Source organism: Trichosurus vulpecula, chromosome 6 (genome assembly GCF_011100635.1).
Source record: "Trichosurus vulpecula isolate mTriVul1 chromosome 6, mTriVul1.pri, whole genome shotgun sequence".
Lineage (NCBI taxonomy): Eukaryota > Metazoa > Chordata > Mammalia > Diprotodontia > Phalangeridae > Trichosurus > Trichosurus vulpecula.
This window is the reverse complement of record NC_050578.1, coordinates 78,936,407-78,955,733: the sequence shown is the minus strand read 5'-3', so window position 1 is coordinate 78,955,733 and position 19,327 is coordinate 78,936,407. Positions and strand designations below refer to the sequence as shown.

Here is a 19,327-nt window from a genome sequence, read left to right as displayed (position 1 = left end):
CAGCTCTGGCTTTTGCCATAACACATCCTATCAGAGATCCTGCCTTGATCCAAATAGCTGTTGACTGTCTAGTCACGGCCACCATACCCTGAACAATAAGTAATCATAAGGGTTTATGAATAATATCATAGCTTCAAGATGATTTCATTTCATCTCTTAAATGGCAGCGATATATCACCTTGACCCCAAAATATGAATGTACATTTTAGTAAAATAGATGCAACCTTAAAGTAGAATCAGCCATAAACAATTAGTTCTGTGATAGTTAAAGATGGGGGGTGGGGAATGAATTTTGGTAGGATTTTTCCAGATTTAAGTTTTCAAAAATAGTAATACATGTGAATTTTTTTAATGTATAATTTACAGGGTGATAAGATCGACAGACGGGTATGTATCATCTGGTGGAGTTTAGGTACTTCTGTCTTAAAAATAGGGCCTTTTCTGTGTCTTGGGTTCTGCTGATTGGTTTTTTTTTTAACTGCTTGTTGAGGTAATATTCTACTTACACTTTCATGTGTCAACCCAGATAGCGCTCTTACAGGCTTCTCAATGGGATGCTGCAGCGGTGTCCTTGGAACTATACGAGTGACAATCCTAAGCTGTCCTTGGGCTTTCTCTTGGGATGCTTGCACTTTGCAGAATTCAAAGGGGTTTAGTTCAAACTTTCTTCTTTTCCCTCTAATGTTTTGTAAGGAAGGTAAAATTTAATTTTAAGGTACTTATACCCTTTAGTCATGATTTAAAGTAGGAATCATTTAAGTGGATTTCTAAGACTGTGTTAAGTCTTGACATTCGAAATGTTTACAATTAAAATGCCATGGTTTATTTTGTATATAATCTATACCTTTGAACATTTGGGAATGCTTTTATTTGTCTTTTCTGAGTGATTGGCAGTAAACTAGTAAACATAGGCATGCTTGAATATATGTTTTCACTTTAAAATCTGGACAACAATAGCTGAGCTGCTGAATTGAGATGTTTGCTTTATGTAAGTTAATGATATTGAGCATTACGTCTCTGTTCAAAGCATGAGCTAATATTTTAGTGACATGAAACTTCCATCTTTTTGCTTTCTGTGGTATTTGAAAAGAACAAGTATGTTATCACTATTATATTTAATACTATACAAGTGTAGGGGAAAATGAGCATCAAAGAATGGAACACCCATAGATAGGCAAAATAAACTTTGCCAGACCTAAAATTCCTGAGCGTGTTTGTTCTCATAATTGAAATCAACCAGAATACTAGACATGTTTTAATATTTTACTGAAAAATGAGTTGAGATAAATTAGCTTGAAAAGGCCAGTTCAAAATTTCCAAAACATTATTTGGGCAGATTGCCAAGAGCAATTCTCCAGCATTTAAAATCCTCAAAAGATGAAGTTACATTTACCTTGTTAATGTAATTTACAGTATTTTCAAATAAATGTTTATTGAATTCCTCCATTGTTCAAGCCTTTGATGTCAAGAACTGTGACAAATATATAAAATGATCATCATTAAAAGTCATTTAGCTCTCACTAAAACCTACACATATATGCAACAAAGCAAGTTGATTTTCTGTTTTTCTGTCTAAATGTTTTTTCCATTGTAAGGGATCTAGTCACTTTTAATTAACTGAGATGCAGACTGTATTAAGCTCCTTGAGGTAGGGACTGTCTATATTTATCATTTCTTAGTGCCTTGTACATGCTAAGTATCTAATGCTTAATGAAATTAATTTGGAAAGAGCACTGAACTAAAAAAAATCATTTGAACTCCATGATCATAGCACTAATTTGTACCTCTTGTGTACTTCTGTGTGTCTTGCAAATGAAATCCTTATATTCTTATTATATTAACTTATGTAAGACCAAGTTATGGATTTTTAGTTATTTATATATGTGCCATCATCCCTTGCAGATTGTATACTCTCTAGAAAGCAGATTTTTACCTGAATCAGGCTTGCTGAGGGCCTGGCACAGTGCTCTTTAGGTGCTAAGTGAATGTTGGCTAGATTGGGTTTGTGGAATCCCAGTCCAGATTTTTTAGTTTGCCAACTGTTCGTGTACTTTGGGCAAGTGTGGCAGCTGTACCTTAGTGTCCTCATAGGGAAAGTGGGGTTGCAGAGACCTGCTCCATCTCCTTCCCAGATTGGTTTTACTGAGCAAATAAGACTGTGCTAGTGTGTGGTGATATTCTTTTTGGTTCTAATGATCGTGGGGGGAATCTGAAGCCTGTGGGGAGGAGGAGCACAAAACAACAAAGACATCGAGTCAGTACGTAATAAAGGCTGACAGACTTGGGTCTGCTGCTTAGGTAACCTCAACTGTGCAATGTCTAAGTGTAAAGTGAGCAGGAAGCTTATGGCATGCTAGAAAGGACAGGGCCTGTGCTGTTCCCCTCCTGGAACCACATCCTCACCTGAGGGGAAGAGTATGGAGCTTTTAATCTTCCTGAATTAAAAAGAGTTTTGAGTCTTCATTTTGGAGAGGAAACAGAAAAGTCTTTGATTTAGGGGGATGTTGGAAAGAGAGCTGAGACCCTTTTGGCTAAACAGAAGCACTAGAAAATCAAACTTCCCTCCCTCTGATTAGCTTGGAAAGAGTCATTTAGCATCCTATGAAAAGTGAGGAGGTTGTGCAGAGGCTTGATACCAAGGGAAATTTCAAAGCAGGATAGTTAGCTTTTGAATCACTGAGATTATGTGTACAGTCGTACTGTGTATGTTCATATACATTCATTCTGCCCCCCTCACACACAAGTAAGTCAGTGGAAAGAGCCCCACACCAAAAATGAGGAGGCCTGGCTTCTAGGCCATTTCTGCCTCTTTGTAGCTAGGGGACTTTGGTCAGGTCACTTGGTTTCTTGATTACTGCAGATTCTTCATCTATAACATGAAATCATATTAGATGGCTTCTCAGGATGCTTTCATCTGTAAGATTTTATACCTGATGATGAAGCTGAAAAAGTTATATCAGTAGCCTCTTCAAGGGTGAGAAATTTCACTTTGTATGGTGTGAGGAGGGCAGAGACTCCTTCAGATGCCTTGCTAAGGCTGTGTCTTTTAAACATCTGTCACAGTGTTTTTGTGATCATGACAATATGGTGCATGTACATGTTTTACTGTTTCAGGGAGGTGGTCTAGATTCATTCCATGCTGTCGTTGGTCCCACTTTATGCCCCTTTTAAGAGACAACACAGAGCATTGGTTTATTTTGATATAAAAAGTAGGTGTTTTCAGTCCTAGAGATTGAAGACTCTACCGCCCTGTCCTATATAATGAAAGAATTCCAGAGGAAGTTTAAAAGTGATAGTTTTATAAAAGTGCCGTCATTGTAAATAGTACACCTTTATTGATTAACTATTCTGCTGTGATTCAAAATGTTTTGCAAATTCAAAAAAAATCTTTCTTTTTCCTTCTGAGAAGTAATGAAGTGAGAATTTACCAAGATTTTCTTGTATATTATAATTAAATTTATTGTAAATGGTTTCTACTTTTTCATGATAGGGAATAAAGGAATATTAAGGGGAATCAAAGGAAGCATGGTAGAGTGGTTGGGAAGCCAATGTTGAGAGCTGGAAGACCTAGATTCTAGTTCCCTCTTCTGATACATCATTGTGTGACCCTGAGCAAGTCACTTAACCCCCCATTGGGCACGGCGGCTCTTAGGACTGGAGGTTACGGCCAGTTACTTATCTGCATTGGTTGAAGGTGTTTCCCCACTAAGAATTCTTCAGTCAGTCTCCTCAACTCCCACCCATCTGTGGGAGAATATGACTAAGTGATCCATGATATTATTCAGTTCTGTATTTTTGTTTATATTTCATTGTTTGAAAAAAAAATTGTGCTTCAGAAATGACATTTTTAAAACTAGGGGTGAAACAACACTTAAGTTAGAGGTACATTTTGATGTTGAGATAGATTCAGACATAAAACCATATCTTCTAGTCCCTGATTATGGCTTGAAGGTGACCTTGGGTTCTCATAGGTTTTACTAACACAGTGGAGCCTCTGGGAAGTTAGATCAAGTAGGTCAGATTTAGGGGGACAGACTCACTGAAGATTTGTGTGTCTGCGGTCTGAGGATCGACCTGGCTGAGTCTAGAGAGGCTTATCCCCAGGGAGGCCTTTTTGAGCCATGCCAAGCACTCTTGAGACAGTCTGTCAGTGAGGGGAGAAGCTGCAGGCTGTGTGGGGGTTGGGGAGAGGGGGATAAGCACCCTCCCCCCCCCCAGTGATGTCCTGGGCAGTAGGGAAAGGGAGCCTACACTAGAGCAGGGGGGCAGTTCCCATTTCTTAGTTTGTATGTTGTACCTATTTGAACTGTTTTAAGGGAGATTGCCACATTCTTCAGAACACATTGTTTTTCTTGTTAATATTATAGGTGGGCCAATTTATACTTATGAACATAAATTAATTTTTACTAATTCTTACTGAGTCCTGTTCATCTTTGGGCTTGCTATTGATTGCATTTGGGAGTGCTGTGTGTGGATGGTAGAGGAATATACTCTTTTTGAATATTAACAGCATGCCCAGAAGCTGGTTACTACACGTGTACCCAAATGCTCTTCCTCCTATTGAAGGAAGGTGGGGGTGGAATGGGAGGGAGGGTGGAACGGTAGCAGAACTAAGTGTTACAGCTCTTCTGCTTTAATGAGAGAGAGAGGGGAAACTTCAGTGAAAATATGTAACTTACGGGAAGAAATTCATACCAGTTTTTTTATTTCAGGGGAGCAAAGTACAAACACGAGTTGGGTTGTTAATGTTGCTTTGTACCTGGTTAAGCAACTGTCCTATTGCTGTCACACACTTTCTCCACAATTCAGCCAATATTCCATTTGTATCCTTTGTTTGTTTTAGGTAGCTAAGAGGGATGGTTTAACTTTCATTTTTTCTTTTAGAAGTAGTGCTAGGCTCTCAGTTTGCCTGTGTCACAACAGCTGTGCTAAAACTCATGTAAGTATTAGGGGAGTAAGCATTTCTGATGAAATAGCATTCAATTCTGACGCAGGAGATAGTAGTATTCATTCATAGGATTCATCTAAACTGGCTTTATACATGCCATTATGCAGAATTTTCAAAAGGAGATTCCTCCAAGGAATGTATAAAATTTTGTGAATAGCAAGACAACATTCATTGGGCATATGACGAAGTTTGTCATCCTCCTTAACAAGAGTTTCAGCTTACAGCACAAATAGCAGAAAATCTTGGCGAAGAGGAACAGTTGGTTCAAGGCTTATGTGCCCTCTTGTTGGGCATTTGCATTTATTTCAATGATAATTCACTTGAGAACTATATGAAGTAAGTAGGGGGTAGATTCATACTTCTAAGTGTTGTGCATAGAAACAATCGTACAAGCTCTCATGGTTAACGAAAACAAGTGTAGCTGATGAGTTTGGCATTTGCAGTCCTCAGGGTAAGGTGTAGAGGGGCAATCCCAGATTGTCAAAGTGCGTGTCCTCTCTCACGTGGTGGCCAGAGACATTGTCTCATTTAAGATGTATCCTGTCAGCACTTAACGCAGTGCTCTGCATGTAGTTAGAGCTGAATAGGAGTTTGTTGAACCGAAATTGCTATGAATTAGCATGTTTATTAAGTGCCAAGCACTCTGCTAAGTGCTTGTAATACCCAAAAAGGCAAGGCAACTCCTGCCCACATAGAGGAGACAGCATGCAAAAACAACTGTACGAACAGCCTGTCTACACAGGAGGCTAGACAGGAAGTGATCAGCTGAAGCAAGGACCTGGAATCCAGGGTGATCCATGTACAGAGGTAGAGTTGGGAGTGGAGTATTATGCTTAAGAAACCAAGAAAGCCTTTCTGGGAAGTCAAGTACAGGAAGAGAAGTAATATCTAATGAGATTGGAAAGATAAGTAAGGAGCAGATCCTGAAAGGTTTTAACAGCAAGGGGACTTAGCGTTTTATCCTAGAGGCAGTAAAGAGCCACAGGAGTCATGGCATAGTGGGCCAGGTATGTGGAGGATGGGCTAGAGCAAGGAGAAATGAGGCAGGGGACCAGTTAGCAGGCCGTTGCCCTGGTCTGGCCATAGAGATGAGTGCCTGAGCCTATGAGATGCTGGTTATGTGTGTACAGAGAAAAGGGCAAGTGTGAGAGGTGGTGTAGAGGCAGGGATCCAGTCAGGAAGTGGAGATACACCTAGGTTACAGATAGAGAAATTGGAAGGATGGTGGTTGCCTTGACAGAAATAGGGATGTTTGAAAGAGGAGGAGTCTGGGGGAGGGGGAGAGGTAAGAGAGTTCTGTTTTGGATGTGTGGACTTGGAGATGTCTCATAGGCCGTCTGCTTTGAAGGTCCAATAAGAAGTTGATGATGCTGGACAGGAACTTAAGAGACAGACAGTCAGCAGGCATTTATTAGGTGTTTACTGCATTAGGAAGTAAGGATACAAGTATAAAGAGGAAACAATCTATTCTCCAGGAAATAATGTTCTAAAATTAGGCCTGGAGATATGGAGTCATCTGCCTAGACATGATAATTAAACCTATGAGGAGCTGATGAATTCAGCTAGAGAGTTTAGAGAGGAAAGAGAAGAGGCCTAAGACAAAGCTTTGGGAAAAGCCTAAGAGCTTTGGGGCACAATCAGAAAAGTCAAGCAGGTTAGAGAACGAGGAGAGGATCCAGGAAGCCAGAGTGGTCCTCAGTGGCCCCTGTAATGGAAAGGTTGAGAATAACAAAAACCGAGAAAAGGCCGCCAGACCATGCAGTTTAGAGGTCATTGGCAACTTTGGAGGACGCACTTTCACTTGAGTGATGAGGTCAGAAGCCAAATTGCAAAGGACTGAAAAGTGAGAGAAAGGAAAGAAAAAAGTGGAGGCCTTGGATGTATCAGCTACTACCAATTTAGATAAGAAAGGAAAGGTAGACAATGATAACTGTGTGTGTTGGTAGGATCCAGTGAGAATAGGACATGTCTGATCTTATTAGGGAAGTAACCAATAGGTAGAGATTGAAGGGAAAATCTGCTGAAGAAAATGTGGGGCGGGTGGAGGGAATCAAGGGCATGTGTAGAGAGGCTGGCATTGGCCAGAGGAAAAGTCTCATTAGAGACTGGAAGAAAGGAAAAGACAGTTGGGGACAGTGTCCAGGGCTTTTGAGATAAAGAAGGTCGTGGCAGACGTAGAGCTCAGGACCTTAACTGAGAGGGTGAGGTGCAAGGAAAGGCAGCAGCTTCTGCAAGGCTGGGGTAAGTGAAAAGTACTGCTTTGGGGCAGTGAGGGCCCCAGAAGTAAGTGGGAAATGAAAATAGTGTTTTCCATTGAAGTATAATTTGAGCATTTAGTGTTCAAACTATTGATAATTTTTTTTAATACGTCTGTGTATGTCTGCCTTTTTTTTTTCTTGCTTTTTTCTTTTTAGAGAGAAACTGAAACAGCTCATCGAGAAGAGAATTGGCAAAGAGAACTTCATAGAGAAGCTGGGTTTCATTAGCAAACATGAACTGTACTCGAGAGCTGCCCAGAAACCACAGCCCAGTTTTTCTAGCCCAGATCACATGATGTTTGATCATGAGTTTACAAAGTTAGTGAAAGAACTTGAAGGTGAGACACACTGAATGGAGACAGTGTATTTGAAAAGCACGTGTTTGAAAGGCATCACGAACTCCTAAAGGGCTTCATTCTGTGGTCTGGTTAGGCCGAGAGTATTATCTGTTAGGACAGTCTTTGAGCTTTTTGTTGATAGATTATGCATGGCTATTGAAATCTTATTTACAAAGTTTGAAAGATTTAACTATAAGCCATTTTTTGCAGGTGTCATAACAAAGTCCATTTATAAGTCTAGTGAAGAAGATAAAAAGGAGGAAGAGGTGAAGAAAACATTGGAACAGCACGACAGCATTGTGACTCACTACAAAAATATGATCCGAGAGCAGGTAAATGCCAGGACAGATGTCCTCTGGCCTACTAGCCCCTCAGGTTTAGGGTAAAATCCTTTTAGGAGGATTCAGGTGGAATTTTGTAAATTACACAGTGTGGTAAGATGCAAACTTAGTTCTAATTACATAAATGAAACCCCTTAGAATTTCGAAAATAGGCTCTTTCAGAATTGACATTTCTTTTATAGGCTCTTAGTAAAAAATGTCATTTAAAAAAGTACAGCACTAGTTGCAACTTTTTGTTGAGCATATTGGCCAGGGGTTCTTAATGTTTTTTATGTCACATACCCCTTTGGCAGTCCCTGTGAAATCTATGGACCCCTTCCTTCTCAGAATTATGTTTTTAAGTATACAAAATACACAGGATTGAAAACCAGTTATATTGAAATAGTTATCAAAATATTGAAACAAGTTCATTGACCCTAAGGTAAGAGCCTGATTTAGGTGAACATTTTCCTTAAAATTATGTGGACAATTTGTCGTTTTCCTCCTCCCTATTTTTTTAAACTCAAGGATTAAAACATTTGAAGAAATGATAGCATTGATATGAGGTAAATAGAAGTAAGGTACAGGCAGCCTCTTTCCGTTAGGACAGCTTGTAGTCTTGGAAGAGGGAGTGTAACGTATGTTAAATCTTGATTTTTCCTGTTGAAACAATCTTAAGAGCATCCCTGCTGATCCATTTTTAATAGAAATGATTGAAACACTACAGTTCAACAGATATCTGTTATTAAATACCTACTGTGTTCAGAATACTCTACTAGGTATTTGGAGGTGATAGAAAAACTAATTAGACATAGCTCTGTCATGAAAACAACCTCCAAAATCCTGACCTAGTTCGTAGGCTCTTAAGTCTAGGTGTGAGAGGACATGGGGCTGCTTTGTCAGACCTTCTCACCTGCACATGTGCAAACAGACTCAGGAGAAGGTGAGGTTTTCCCAGCGTCCCACTCATGGAGGAGACATCCGAGGCAGGAACCAAACCCTAACCTTGAGCTGGTGTTCACTCTACTGCTGTTCTGCCTTTGATTTTTATTGCAGTAAGTTAGGAAGTGAAAGGGCATCTTCATTGTGGTTGCAGATCAGAAGGCTTGGGGTGTAGGGGGAACAGATTTCTATTGAGATCATGGAGAGACAGTTTAGAAGGTTTGTTGTTGAGAAGCTGATCTAGGGAGGTTGGACAAGTTCTCTTTTGTAATATGAATAGCACAGACTACGTGTGTGTGTGTGTGTGTGTGTGTAGACACACATATATGCACACACATAGATACATACACACATTAGAAAGGACATGACCCATTCCTCCCCATCAGCTGGGCTATGTGCTGCTTGCCACAAATACCACGTCAAAACAGAGGTAGACAGAGCTCTACGAGTTTGAATTCCTGCAAGTCAAATTATTCTGTGTTTTTGACTATTTGCATATGACTTTTTTTGCACTTTTGACATCCTGCCCTCCACACCAGATATGAAATCAGAGTATAAATATAATCTTTCAGGTTCAGACTTTACATTTTCAGTAGTCTTCCATAAATCAAATTAATTAGAATTTTCTTTAGATGATGGTGATTTAGACCCAACAATCTTCAAACCACAGTGAGATTACAGAAGTGAAAAGATGTTTCTCCCTTTATTGCACATCATTAAGTACTCTTTGGTGTCAGATAATTACCTTAGAACAAGGGAGAAAAGATTCTTGGATTGTAATGTATAACCTGTACTTGGAGCTGATAAGTAATTGACTAGAAAGAAGAAAATGACATTTTATATATTTATAATCACTAAAAAAAGTTTGGGAAAATGATAAATTTTTCATTTTAACAATTTGTTGGGCATTAAAGTATTATTAGCTTTGTTTTTTAAAGTTGTGAGATTAGAGGTTATCATAGTGCTTATTAATAGACTCACACTGGACACCTTACATGAGGGATTGTTAATAAGCATTGTCATGTTTTAAAGTGTTGTTTCTTATTAAATGTTTGTTAATATTGAATTATCCAGTCTCTACCAAATGGGAGGGGGGGTGTTGTGCTAATGGCCTGCATCAACATCTTGCACACATAATCTAATGAATGTATGTTATCAGATAGCTAGTTTACCCATGGGACTAGGGTGAACATTTCTATTGTGCTGAAACTATGATCTGTAACTCTAAAGGAGTGAGAATGATTTCTCATGTTACTTAGAGTGAGGAAATGTCAAAATTGGAAATTGAGATTATCTGGTCTAGCCCCTCTGAAACAGAAAACCCCTCTGCTTAGTCCTCAGACAAGTGGTGATCCGATTTCACTCTGGGGTGGGCAGAACACCTTACCTCTTTGGGCCACTCAGTTATTTATGTGACTACTTTTCTCCTTCCAAAAGGGGAAATTTTTCCTTCTATCAAACTGAAGTCACATCCCTAAAACTTCCTCCTCATTGTATTCCCTAGAGGCCAAGCAAAGCAAGTGTAATCTCCATTCTGCATTTTCTCACAGGATGCAAATGCTTAAGTTAAATTTGACCCAACATTGCTTTTCTTAAATGCCTCCTATGTGGGAAGTGTTGAGTCAGGAGTTAGAGCACCTTTAAGGAGCTCTGGGCGGTGGGGAGGAGAGTCGGGGAGGGATACCACAGGTGTGGAAATACATGTGTGCAAATGAGCATGCCCATAGAATACACTGTGGACTTCGATCAAGTGGACTCACTGTTTTAATTCCAGCTTCATGCCACCTTGTCTTGAGGACTAGATGGATGCATTGATATGTACATTCTCCTGAGACATGCTTTTTATTTTTGTTCCATAGGATTGCCAGCTTGAGGAATTAAAACAACAGGTTTCTACCCTAAAATGTCAAAATGAACAGCTGCAGACGGCCGTCACACAGCAAGTTTCTCAGATCCAGCAGCACAAAGACCAGTATAATCTCCTCAAAGTACAGCTAGGTACCACAGTCCCACTTGAGCATTGGGTTGAGACGTACGAATTGTATATGTGCACTGCTTTCTGTATAGATATCCATGCCCATTGATTTCATTCGCTGACTGAGTCACAGAAAAGGGGACCAGCCTTTTTTAAAATGAAAGTCTTGGGGATGGGGGAATCTTTATTGGAGCAGGAAACTCCACATGAGCAAATGCCTTACTTGGAGTTGGTGGCTGTTTTAGAACTTGACATTTTAGAGAGTTGCCTCGGGCAACCAGAAATTAAATACCAGCTATTTGTAAGGTACTGTCCAGCTGCTGAGGATATGAAGATTAAAGAAGACATAGTTCCTGTCCTTTAAGCCCCAAACTCTGTCATTCTAGAATATGATGACATACAGAGAAGTCTTAGAAGAGATTTGAGGAGAAAGGGGCAGTTTTTGTTTTAGAATCAAAGATGCTTCATGAAGAAATGTTGAAACAGGAGAGTGATGTTAGTTGGAAATGTGAAGAGAATCTTGTAGATACACGAGAAAGGATGCTCTGAGGTGAGAGAAACTAGGACACCATAAAGGGAGAGTGAGGAGTCCAATGTAGCTGGAATATAAAGGGCCCAGAATGTGCCAGAAAAGATAGGTTGGAGCCAGCTATGGAAAGTCTTCAGTGCTAGCTTAGAGAGCTTGTGTTTCACTTAGTAGGGAGTAGCTGCTGAAGGTATTTAAGGAGAGAGTGATATGATCAGCCCTGTACATCAGGATGAATATTTTGCTAGCAATATTAAGGCTTTCATCAGAGACTCACTCTCCAGGGAGATTGGCTAGGAAGCTGTTCTGGTAGTCAGAGAAAGAGGAAAATGAGCTGAGCTGGCAGAGTAAAAGTAGTAGTAGAAATATATAAGGAGACAGAAACAAGAGATACTTTAGAAGTATACTTTAAAGGACTGAGCAGCTAATTGGATTGGGGAAGGGTGGAAGGGAGAGGGAAGAGCCAGAAATGACTCCAGAAGGGAATTGGATCGGGGGAGGGGAGCAGTTGAGGAATATAGGCGTCCTGCTTTGTATATGTTGAATTTAACTTGTAGGTAGGCTGTCTGTTGAAATGTCCATCAGACTGTTTGGAAATGAAGAATTGGGAGTTGTGGGGGAACAATTAGAGCTAGAGGTGATGATTAGAGTGGGTGCATTTTTAGGGGTGCATTTTTAGTCCACTATTTTCTTTGCCAAGAATAATGATCTTAGGACTGAAGAAGACAGAACAAAAATGGTTACAGAGGAGATGAAACCCAGAGATTTAAGATTGTAAGAGAGTAAGCAGCTGCCTTCAATGAGTTCAAGATCCCATGCTACAATTGTAGAAACATTTAGTAAGCTGTTATCAGTGACCTTTGAAAAATCATCAAGATTGCTAAAGGTGCAGCAGGCAAATACTTGTCCCTGTCTTCCAAAACTATAGGCTGGTGAATTAGACTGTACTTCCAACCAGATTTCTAGAATGTTATTAAAGGGATGGTTTGTTAACATTTAAAAAAAAACTGAGGAGTAATCACTAAGAACCTGCAGTTCATTTAAAACAGGTCATGCTAAATGAGTTGTCATGTCTTAAATGTATAGAATAGAGTAGTCAGTCAGGAAATGCCATGGCGCGCCTGGATTTCTGCAAAGCATTTGACTAAGTATTTTATTGTGGAGAGGATAGAGCATTGTGGTTGAGGTGATAATATAATTTAGTAGATTTGGTAATGGGCTGACCAGAGACAAGAAGTAGTGATTAGTCATGTAAATGTTTATTTTGTGATTAAATTAAAATATATTACATGCAGTAAAACCTCTGGTGGTACCATACAGGAGACACAATTATCTAGCACTCGGAGGGCACACACAGACTTTTGTCTTTGCTTTGATATATGTGTGTTTGGATCTTCTAGGGCCAGTAATGCCAACTTTATCATATTTCATGCATGCCTAATAGGAAAAGACAATCAGCATCATGGTTCTCACAGTGATGGAGCTCAGATGAATGGCATTCAGCCAGAAGAAATTAGCAGGTTGAGAGAAGAGATAAAAGAATTAAAAAATAAGCAAGAACTTTTACAAGCTCAGTTGACTGAAAAGGACTCCTTGATTGAAAATTTGGTAAGATACGAACATTCAGAGTACAAGATTATAAAAAACAAAAGTTGCTAGTCCTTCTTTTAATTTTACTGTTACTGCTTCTTTATCCCTCTCATATGACCTTATGTATTGCTTTAGTAAAGAGCTTGTTCTTTCCCAGATATATTTATATAATCTATAATTAGTCTCTCACATGAATTGTAAGTCATGTGTATTAAAATGAGAGGGAATAGCTGGTCTTGATTTTTTTTAATGGTCATTTATGAAGTGATTTTCCATATCAGCTTCAATGAAATATATTTGATGTGTCTAGCTTTATATTTTCAAATATCCCAGTGCATTAGAGTAGGATAAAATATAATGTTGTACATAGAAGTGATTTATTCAGAGACCAGAACCATCCATTCTCTCTGGACACTTGAGGCCCAGAGTGATTCCATAGTCAAACAGTTAATTACAGAGTTGGGCCTAGAATCCTGGTCTTCTTAGGGTTAGAAAGAATATCCAGAATTCTTTCTACCTTACTGCCTGTCACTGTGGTTTAGTTTCCTAGTTTATTTCTTTGCTATTGTAGAAGACTGCACAGTTAGCGCCTGGGAAAACAGAACAGTCTCTAGAGACTTCTCCAGACGGCGATCCCGATCGGACTACAAAACTGCAACGGGTAAGTTTGTGCTTTCTTTTCTTTGTCCATAATTAGAATAATTGCTCTGAATTATCATCAGTCTGATCTGAATTTTTTAAATGGCAATAAAAACTTTGTCTTTAATGTTTGACACTTTTTAGAGTCCTTATGAGTATTATTACTTCTTTTTTTGCTAAAAAGATGCTAATCTCTACCTAGATTGATTCCCAGACTATGCAGTATCATTAAATTTTAAAAGAAGCCAAGTATATGGCATGACTATATGTTACCAGTGGCTTGTGTTAACATGTAAATCTTACCTAATTTTCATGACCAGTTTTTCATTATAATTACTTGGTGGGAAATAAATAATCTTGGTAAACAATTTGTTTATGCCCCATGTTTCATCCTGCCTCAAAAAAACATGCTTCTTGAGCACGTGCAAAGAAATAAATGAAAAGGCAGACTTGTCAATATTTTAAACAGATGCCTGTATGAAATAATAAATTTTTATTTATTTTGATTTTTTAATAAAATTAGTATTTTACGAAAAATAAACTTTTTTCCTTTTTATGGAGTCTTTTGCAACTTGGAAATTCCTATCAAAATGGATAATACTGCTTCAGAGTTTTAGTTATTAAGTATATTGTTTTTCTGATTCTACTTATTTCACTTTCCTTCTAGTTGTGTGTTTCTGTGAATTCTTAATGCTCATTGTATCTCGTGAAGCAGTGATTGTCCATCGCTGTCACGTACCACACTTGTTTTAGCCGTTCCCTGATTGATGGACAGCTACTTCCTTTCCACTTCTTTGCTATCACGGAAAATGCTGCTATAAATATATTCATGTATATGGGAGCTGCCTTTTTATCTTTGGCTTCCTTTTAAAATGTCCAGCAATGGGATCTCTGTGTCACAGTATGGACAGTTTATTTTGTAAAGCATAATTCCAAATTGCTCTCCTGAATGGTTGGGATCATTTCACATCTCCACTAAAATGTTAACGTGCCTGTCTTCTTCAACCCCCGTTTCTGTCTTTTGTCCTCACAATCAGTTGGCTGTGAAGCCACAAAGTTATATTAATTTACATTTTTATTCTTATTAGTGATTTAGAACAAGATTTCACATGGTTCTTAATAGTTTGTAATTCTTTTTAGGATATTATTCACATTCTTTGATGATCAGTTATCTCTAAGGAAATAGCTTTTTGCATACATATTTGTGTTATTTCCCTAGCTGTCTTTGCTTTCAGACCCCTACCAAAGAGTCTTTGATGTAAAGATTTTTTTTTTCACCTCACATTTTCTTCTTATCCTACCTGGCTGCATTGGTTTTGCTTCATCCAACAGCCCTTTAATTTCATGTAAATGAAGTTACCTATTTTATCATTTGTCATCTTTATATCTCATTTGGTTAAGAGATATCCTCTTAATTTATTTTCTCGTGTCACCTTTTATATTCAGGTTTCTGATCCATTTTGGCCTTGTTGTGCTGTATGTTACATTAGCCTAAATATAATTTCTGTCAAACTGCTTTTCTGTTTTCTTAGCAGTTCTTGTCACATGGGAAGTTCTTCCCTGGACCATCTGTGTTACCAGGTTTATCATATTTACCAGGCTGTTGAATTTTATTGTTTCTGATTCTTACCCATCCATTCTGTTCCACTGATTACTTTTCTATTTTTTAACCAGTACTAAGCAGTTTTGGTTACTGTAATTTGTATTTTGGTAATATATTTGAGGTCTGGGACTCCTCCCTCATTCCTTCCTATTCCTCTTTCATTCTTGTTTCATTATTTCTCTAAGTTTCTCTACCCTGTATTCCACCAAACTGATTTTGTCTAGCCCTATTAAGAACTTAATAGTTTAATTGGTCTAGCAGTAAATCTGTAAATGAATTCAGGTAGCATGGTTATTTTCATTACAGTGCTGTGGGTCAACCAAGAGTAACGAATGTCCCTCTAATTATTTGTCATGTCTTGTTCTGATGAGTGTTCTGCAGTGATATTTGTATAGCTTCACTGTGTCTTGGTATTTTTACTAACATTTTTATTAATACAAGATACTGTATTATTATACAAGATATTGTTAATATAATTGTCACATATACCAGTCTTGATGAATTTTTGAATTTCATTTGACCAAAGCTATCAATTGTCTCAGTTTCTTTGCTGATTCTCTGTAGTTTTCTAAATAAATATAAAATGGTTTTTTGCCACTTTTGTCTCTGAAGGAAGTTGAAACACTCAGGGCTCAGCTAAACTCGCAGTCTATGGAGATCTCTAAACTACAGATGGAAAAGCAGGAGCTATTACAGAAAACTGAAACATTTGTAAGTTCCTTTTGTTTTCTTTATCCAGAAAGAGCAAAGCTAGGGCCAGACTGACTGGGCTGCTTGAGGATGATCAGCCTGTTCTCCTGCCATAAAGTGGAGGTTCACAATGGCCTGGTAGAATCTTGGTATTAATTCATCAGTTGGAGTCCTTCCACACACTTTCCTTACTGACCTAGGGTGCTGTGGTGTAGCAGAAAGAGCCCAGGTTATAGTCAAAGGCCCTGGTCTGTCAGTCTCTGAGACCTGCTGGATCCTCAGTCCCTGTCTCCAAAAGAAGGTGTTGGACAGCACAGTCACTGAGAGCCTTTCCACCTTTCTGTGATCTGATGTTTCAGGCACTGTTACAGCACACTTCCAACTCGGAACAACTTTGATCCTTCCTTCCCGGACCTGTCTCCTTTATTTTCTTAAGCGTGTCTGTGTTGCCTTGTTCCTTGGTTCATGATACCTAGGGCTTTAGGCACTTTACGCTTTTCCCCAAATGTCATTCGTTTCATAAAACAGTATTTGGTTTGTGGAGCAGTCTTATTTGAGAGCTGTTTTATCTAGTCTTGAAAACCAAATTTCAAGTCCAAAATGAAATGAGAACTATATGCCTAATAGTCTGGGTTTTTCTATTGCTAGCTTGACTTTTAGAACTTTTTTTTTTAATTCAATTTCTACTTCTTAGGCTAAATCTGTTCCAGTATCAGGAGACAATGGCACCATAACAGCAGCCAAGCCCACAGACATAGAGGGCAGACTCTCCGCATTGGTTCAGGAGACTAAGGAATTAAAGGTTGGTCATATCATTTCCATGCCTCACACACAATATCTTACAATATAACATGGAGTGCATTCATAACTTTGTTTTATGTGTGTGGGAAAGTAAACTCTGAACAGTAGGAGGAAGCCAAATAGTTGTTGTTAGCATTTACTGTTGGAATGTATGGTTTGGCTTTGTGGCCTGATTCTTAGTGTCATCTCTAGCTCTGTTTCTAGTTTGAATGGAAATATTGCAACTCAAGCTTCTAAAAATTGCTTTCTTGATGATGGCATATAAATGCTTTGCATATAAAAGATACATTTTTAAAAAAAAAGTAATTTTGCATGTTCTGAGGCTGAAATGGATGTAGTGGGTTTGAATGAAAAGACCGTTTCATCACGTGCTGCTGACATGTGAGTGTTCTTTTCAAGTAAGTAACTTGAGCATTTCTGTTGTCAGAATGAAGTTAAAGCTCTGTCTGAGGAAAAAGCATCTATAAAACAGCAGTTGGATTCATCAAACAGCACCATTGCAATCTTACAGAATGAGAAGAGCAAACTGCAGCTGGGACTTGCAAAATCTAGCAAAGAACAGGATGACCTCTTGGTGCTGCTGGCTGATCAAGATCAGAAAATAATTTCATTAAAAAGCAAACTCAAGGAACTTGGTCACCCGGTAAGGCCACGTATTTTTGCAGAATTATCCTCCCAAAGATTTTGTTCCACAATTTGTATTTCATACATGCTTGGTTATACATTTCTTTGTAAGGTGCTTAGAAATGTTTTACTTTGAAGGTGCTAACTATATCATGAATAGATGGGCCTGGAATATAATTTCTTTAATATTTTTATTATGTTTTAGAAATTTAAACCTTCTGTACGAATGCACATATTCCTGCATTGAAAGTATTGTCTTTGTTAAGGATTTGTTTAACTCTCTTGAATGCACTTAAACTTTAGTATTTTATTTCTAGTAAGGTGAATTGGCTTGGCTGCTGTTCTGTTAGCAGGAACTACTCACTGGACAATACAAAGATGCTACCACTTTTTAGTTCCTGTTCAGATTTTCTCATGATAGTCTTTATTATGCAAGAGTAGCTCTCTGTTAAGTTGGCCCACAGATTGTTTTCCACAAGTTACCTAAGTCATTAGAATAAGGAAGTAAAGATAAGCGGGGCATTTGGAATGGCATTCGTTGGCCGAGAAATGAAGATTTGCGTGTTATTTGGTCCAAGCTAAGTGAAGGTTTTTTTCTATTTAGGTTGAAGATGAAGATGAGGATGAGCTTGGCTCTGGAGACCAGACTGGTAATGATGACATTGATGATGATGATGTTGATGACGACGATGACGACGATGATGACAACAGTGATGATGAAGATGATCATCATAATGCTAATGAAGTAGTGGAGGGGTCAGCCTAAGCTTTAAAGTATCTCTAGAAATAACAGATTACCGTGTAATTTTTAAGATGGAGCCTCAAAGACAATACTTTGGTCTGTCTCCATACATCATAAAGATTTTTAGGAAGCAAATGGAAAGCATTCACTAAAAGACTATTGCCGTGTTTCTGAAATGAAGCCACCCATGTTTTTTTGTTTTTTGGTTTTTTTTTTTTAAAAGAAAAAGGCCTAACTATGGGTAAAACACACAACTCTGTTTGATTTAAGTTCTTTTGAACTCTTTTAGAAGATGACCATCTCTTAGCTTTAGACACCAAAAATACACCGTTCAAAGCATGAGGTAGCCGTACAGTTTGCCTTAGTTCCTTGGTCATTTACAGAAGTCTCTGCATCTTTCTTTTTATTTTGAAACTTGTGATTTTAAGTGCTTATGTATTTGATTTAACATGTTGAATTGAGCTCTTGGCCTCCGTGGTCAGCATTGGTAATACTCTAAACCTATGGATTCTTTTAAGAGCAGGAGCAGGGTAATTTTGGGGAAATGGCCGATTCACTAACGGTGACTCCCAAAATAAAAACGTTGAGCAGTGTAGGGGGAGTGCCTTTGCAGGTAGAATGATTGCAGAGATGGGAGCCCAACGCACCAGGAGGCAGGGGTACGTCTGTAGAAGCTGCAGGCTGCAAAGTGCGTGGTTTGTGAAGCAGAACACCTCAGTTACAAACAACCCCTGACAGTTCCCATAGTGCAAGTTAGCTGGTTGTCATGACCAGTTCCATGTTCTTGAGTTAAAAAAAAAAGCCAACCCCTCTGATGTAATTTATTGGCTTTTATACAAGAAGCACCTTGGGGGCAGGGATTGGGTCTTATTCTTTTAGCTACATCCTACCACCCACCCAGTGCCTCACACTGAAAAGGCAGTCACAGGATGCTTGTTGAATTGAATTAATGTTGAAATAGGTTTGACCAGTATAAGAGTTTTAAAGAGTGCAATAAAAGATGTCATTCTCATGTTTTGGTAATAAAAATAGATATGTTCACTTAAGTCCATAGTCATTTGTTTTATCATTGGTTCCTTTTAGATTTTGAGCAATGCTGTATTTATTTTTCACAATTGAATCAAAATTCCTCTCTGTTTTTATATGAAATCATGACAAAAGGCCTTTAGCATTCTTCCCACTCCTAGGAAGCTTTTCCTGATTCCCTCCTGGTTGTTAATGCTTGCTACCTCCTCAGATCATCTTGATTTACTTTCCTCTTCACATGTCATAACCCCTCACAGAATATATGATCTTTGAGATGGAGAGCTGCTCTTTGTGTTACGGGACTT

The 19,327-nt window shown here is 38.5% G+C and overlaps 1 protein-coding gene across 2 annotated transcripts in view; it reads left to right on the top strand.

The window, feature by feature from the left end:
- USO1 (USO1 vesicle transport factor) overlaps positions 1-19,042 on the top strand; it is an 80,856-nt gene extending 61,814 nt beyond the window's left edge. Inside the window, exons 14-25 of one of the 2 annotated variants that reach the window (XM_036762941.1) lie at positions 367-387; positions 4,713-4,823; positions 5,166-5,284; positions 7,363-7,544; positions 7,755-7,876; positions 10,666-10,804; positions 12,752-12,915; positions 13,469-13,558; positions 15,752-15,850; positions 16,524-16,631; positions 17,058-17,273; positions 17,859-19,042. In XM_036762941.1, coding sequence (XP_036618836.1) covers positions 367-387; positions 4,713-4,823; positions 5,166-5,284; positions 7,363-7,544; positions 7,755-7,876; positions 10,666-10,804; positions 12,752-12,915; positions 13,469-13,558; positions 15,752-15,850; positions 16,524-16,631; positions 17,058-17,273; positions 17,859-18,020 — 1,533 coding nt within the window. In that variant the 3' untranslated portion in view covers positions 18,021-19,042. The remainder of the gene's footprint in view (positions 1-366; positions 388-4,712; positions 4,824-5,165; positions 5,285-7,362; positions 7,545-7,754; positions 7,877-10,665; positions 10,805-12,751; positions 12,916-13,468; positions 13,559-15,751; positions 15,851-16,523; positions 16,632-17,057; positions 17,274-17,858) is intronic. The other variant, XM_036762942.1, reaches the window with a different exon arrangement.
- The last annotated feature ends 285 nt before the right edge of the window (positions 19,043-19,327 follow it).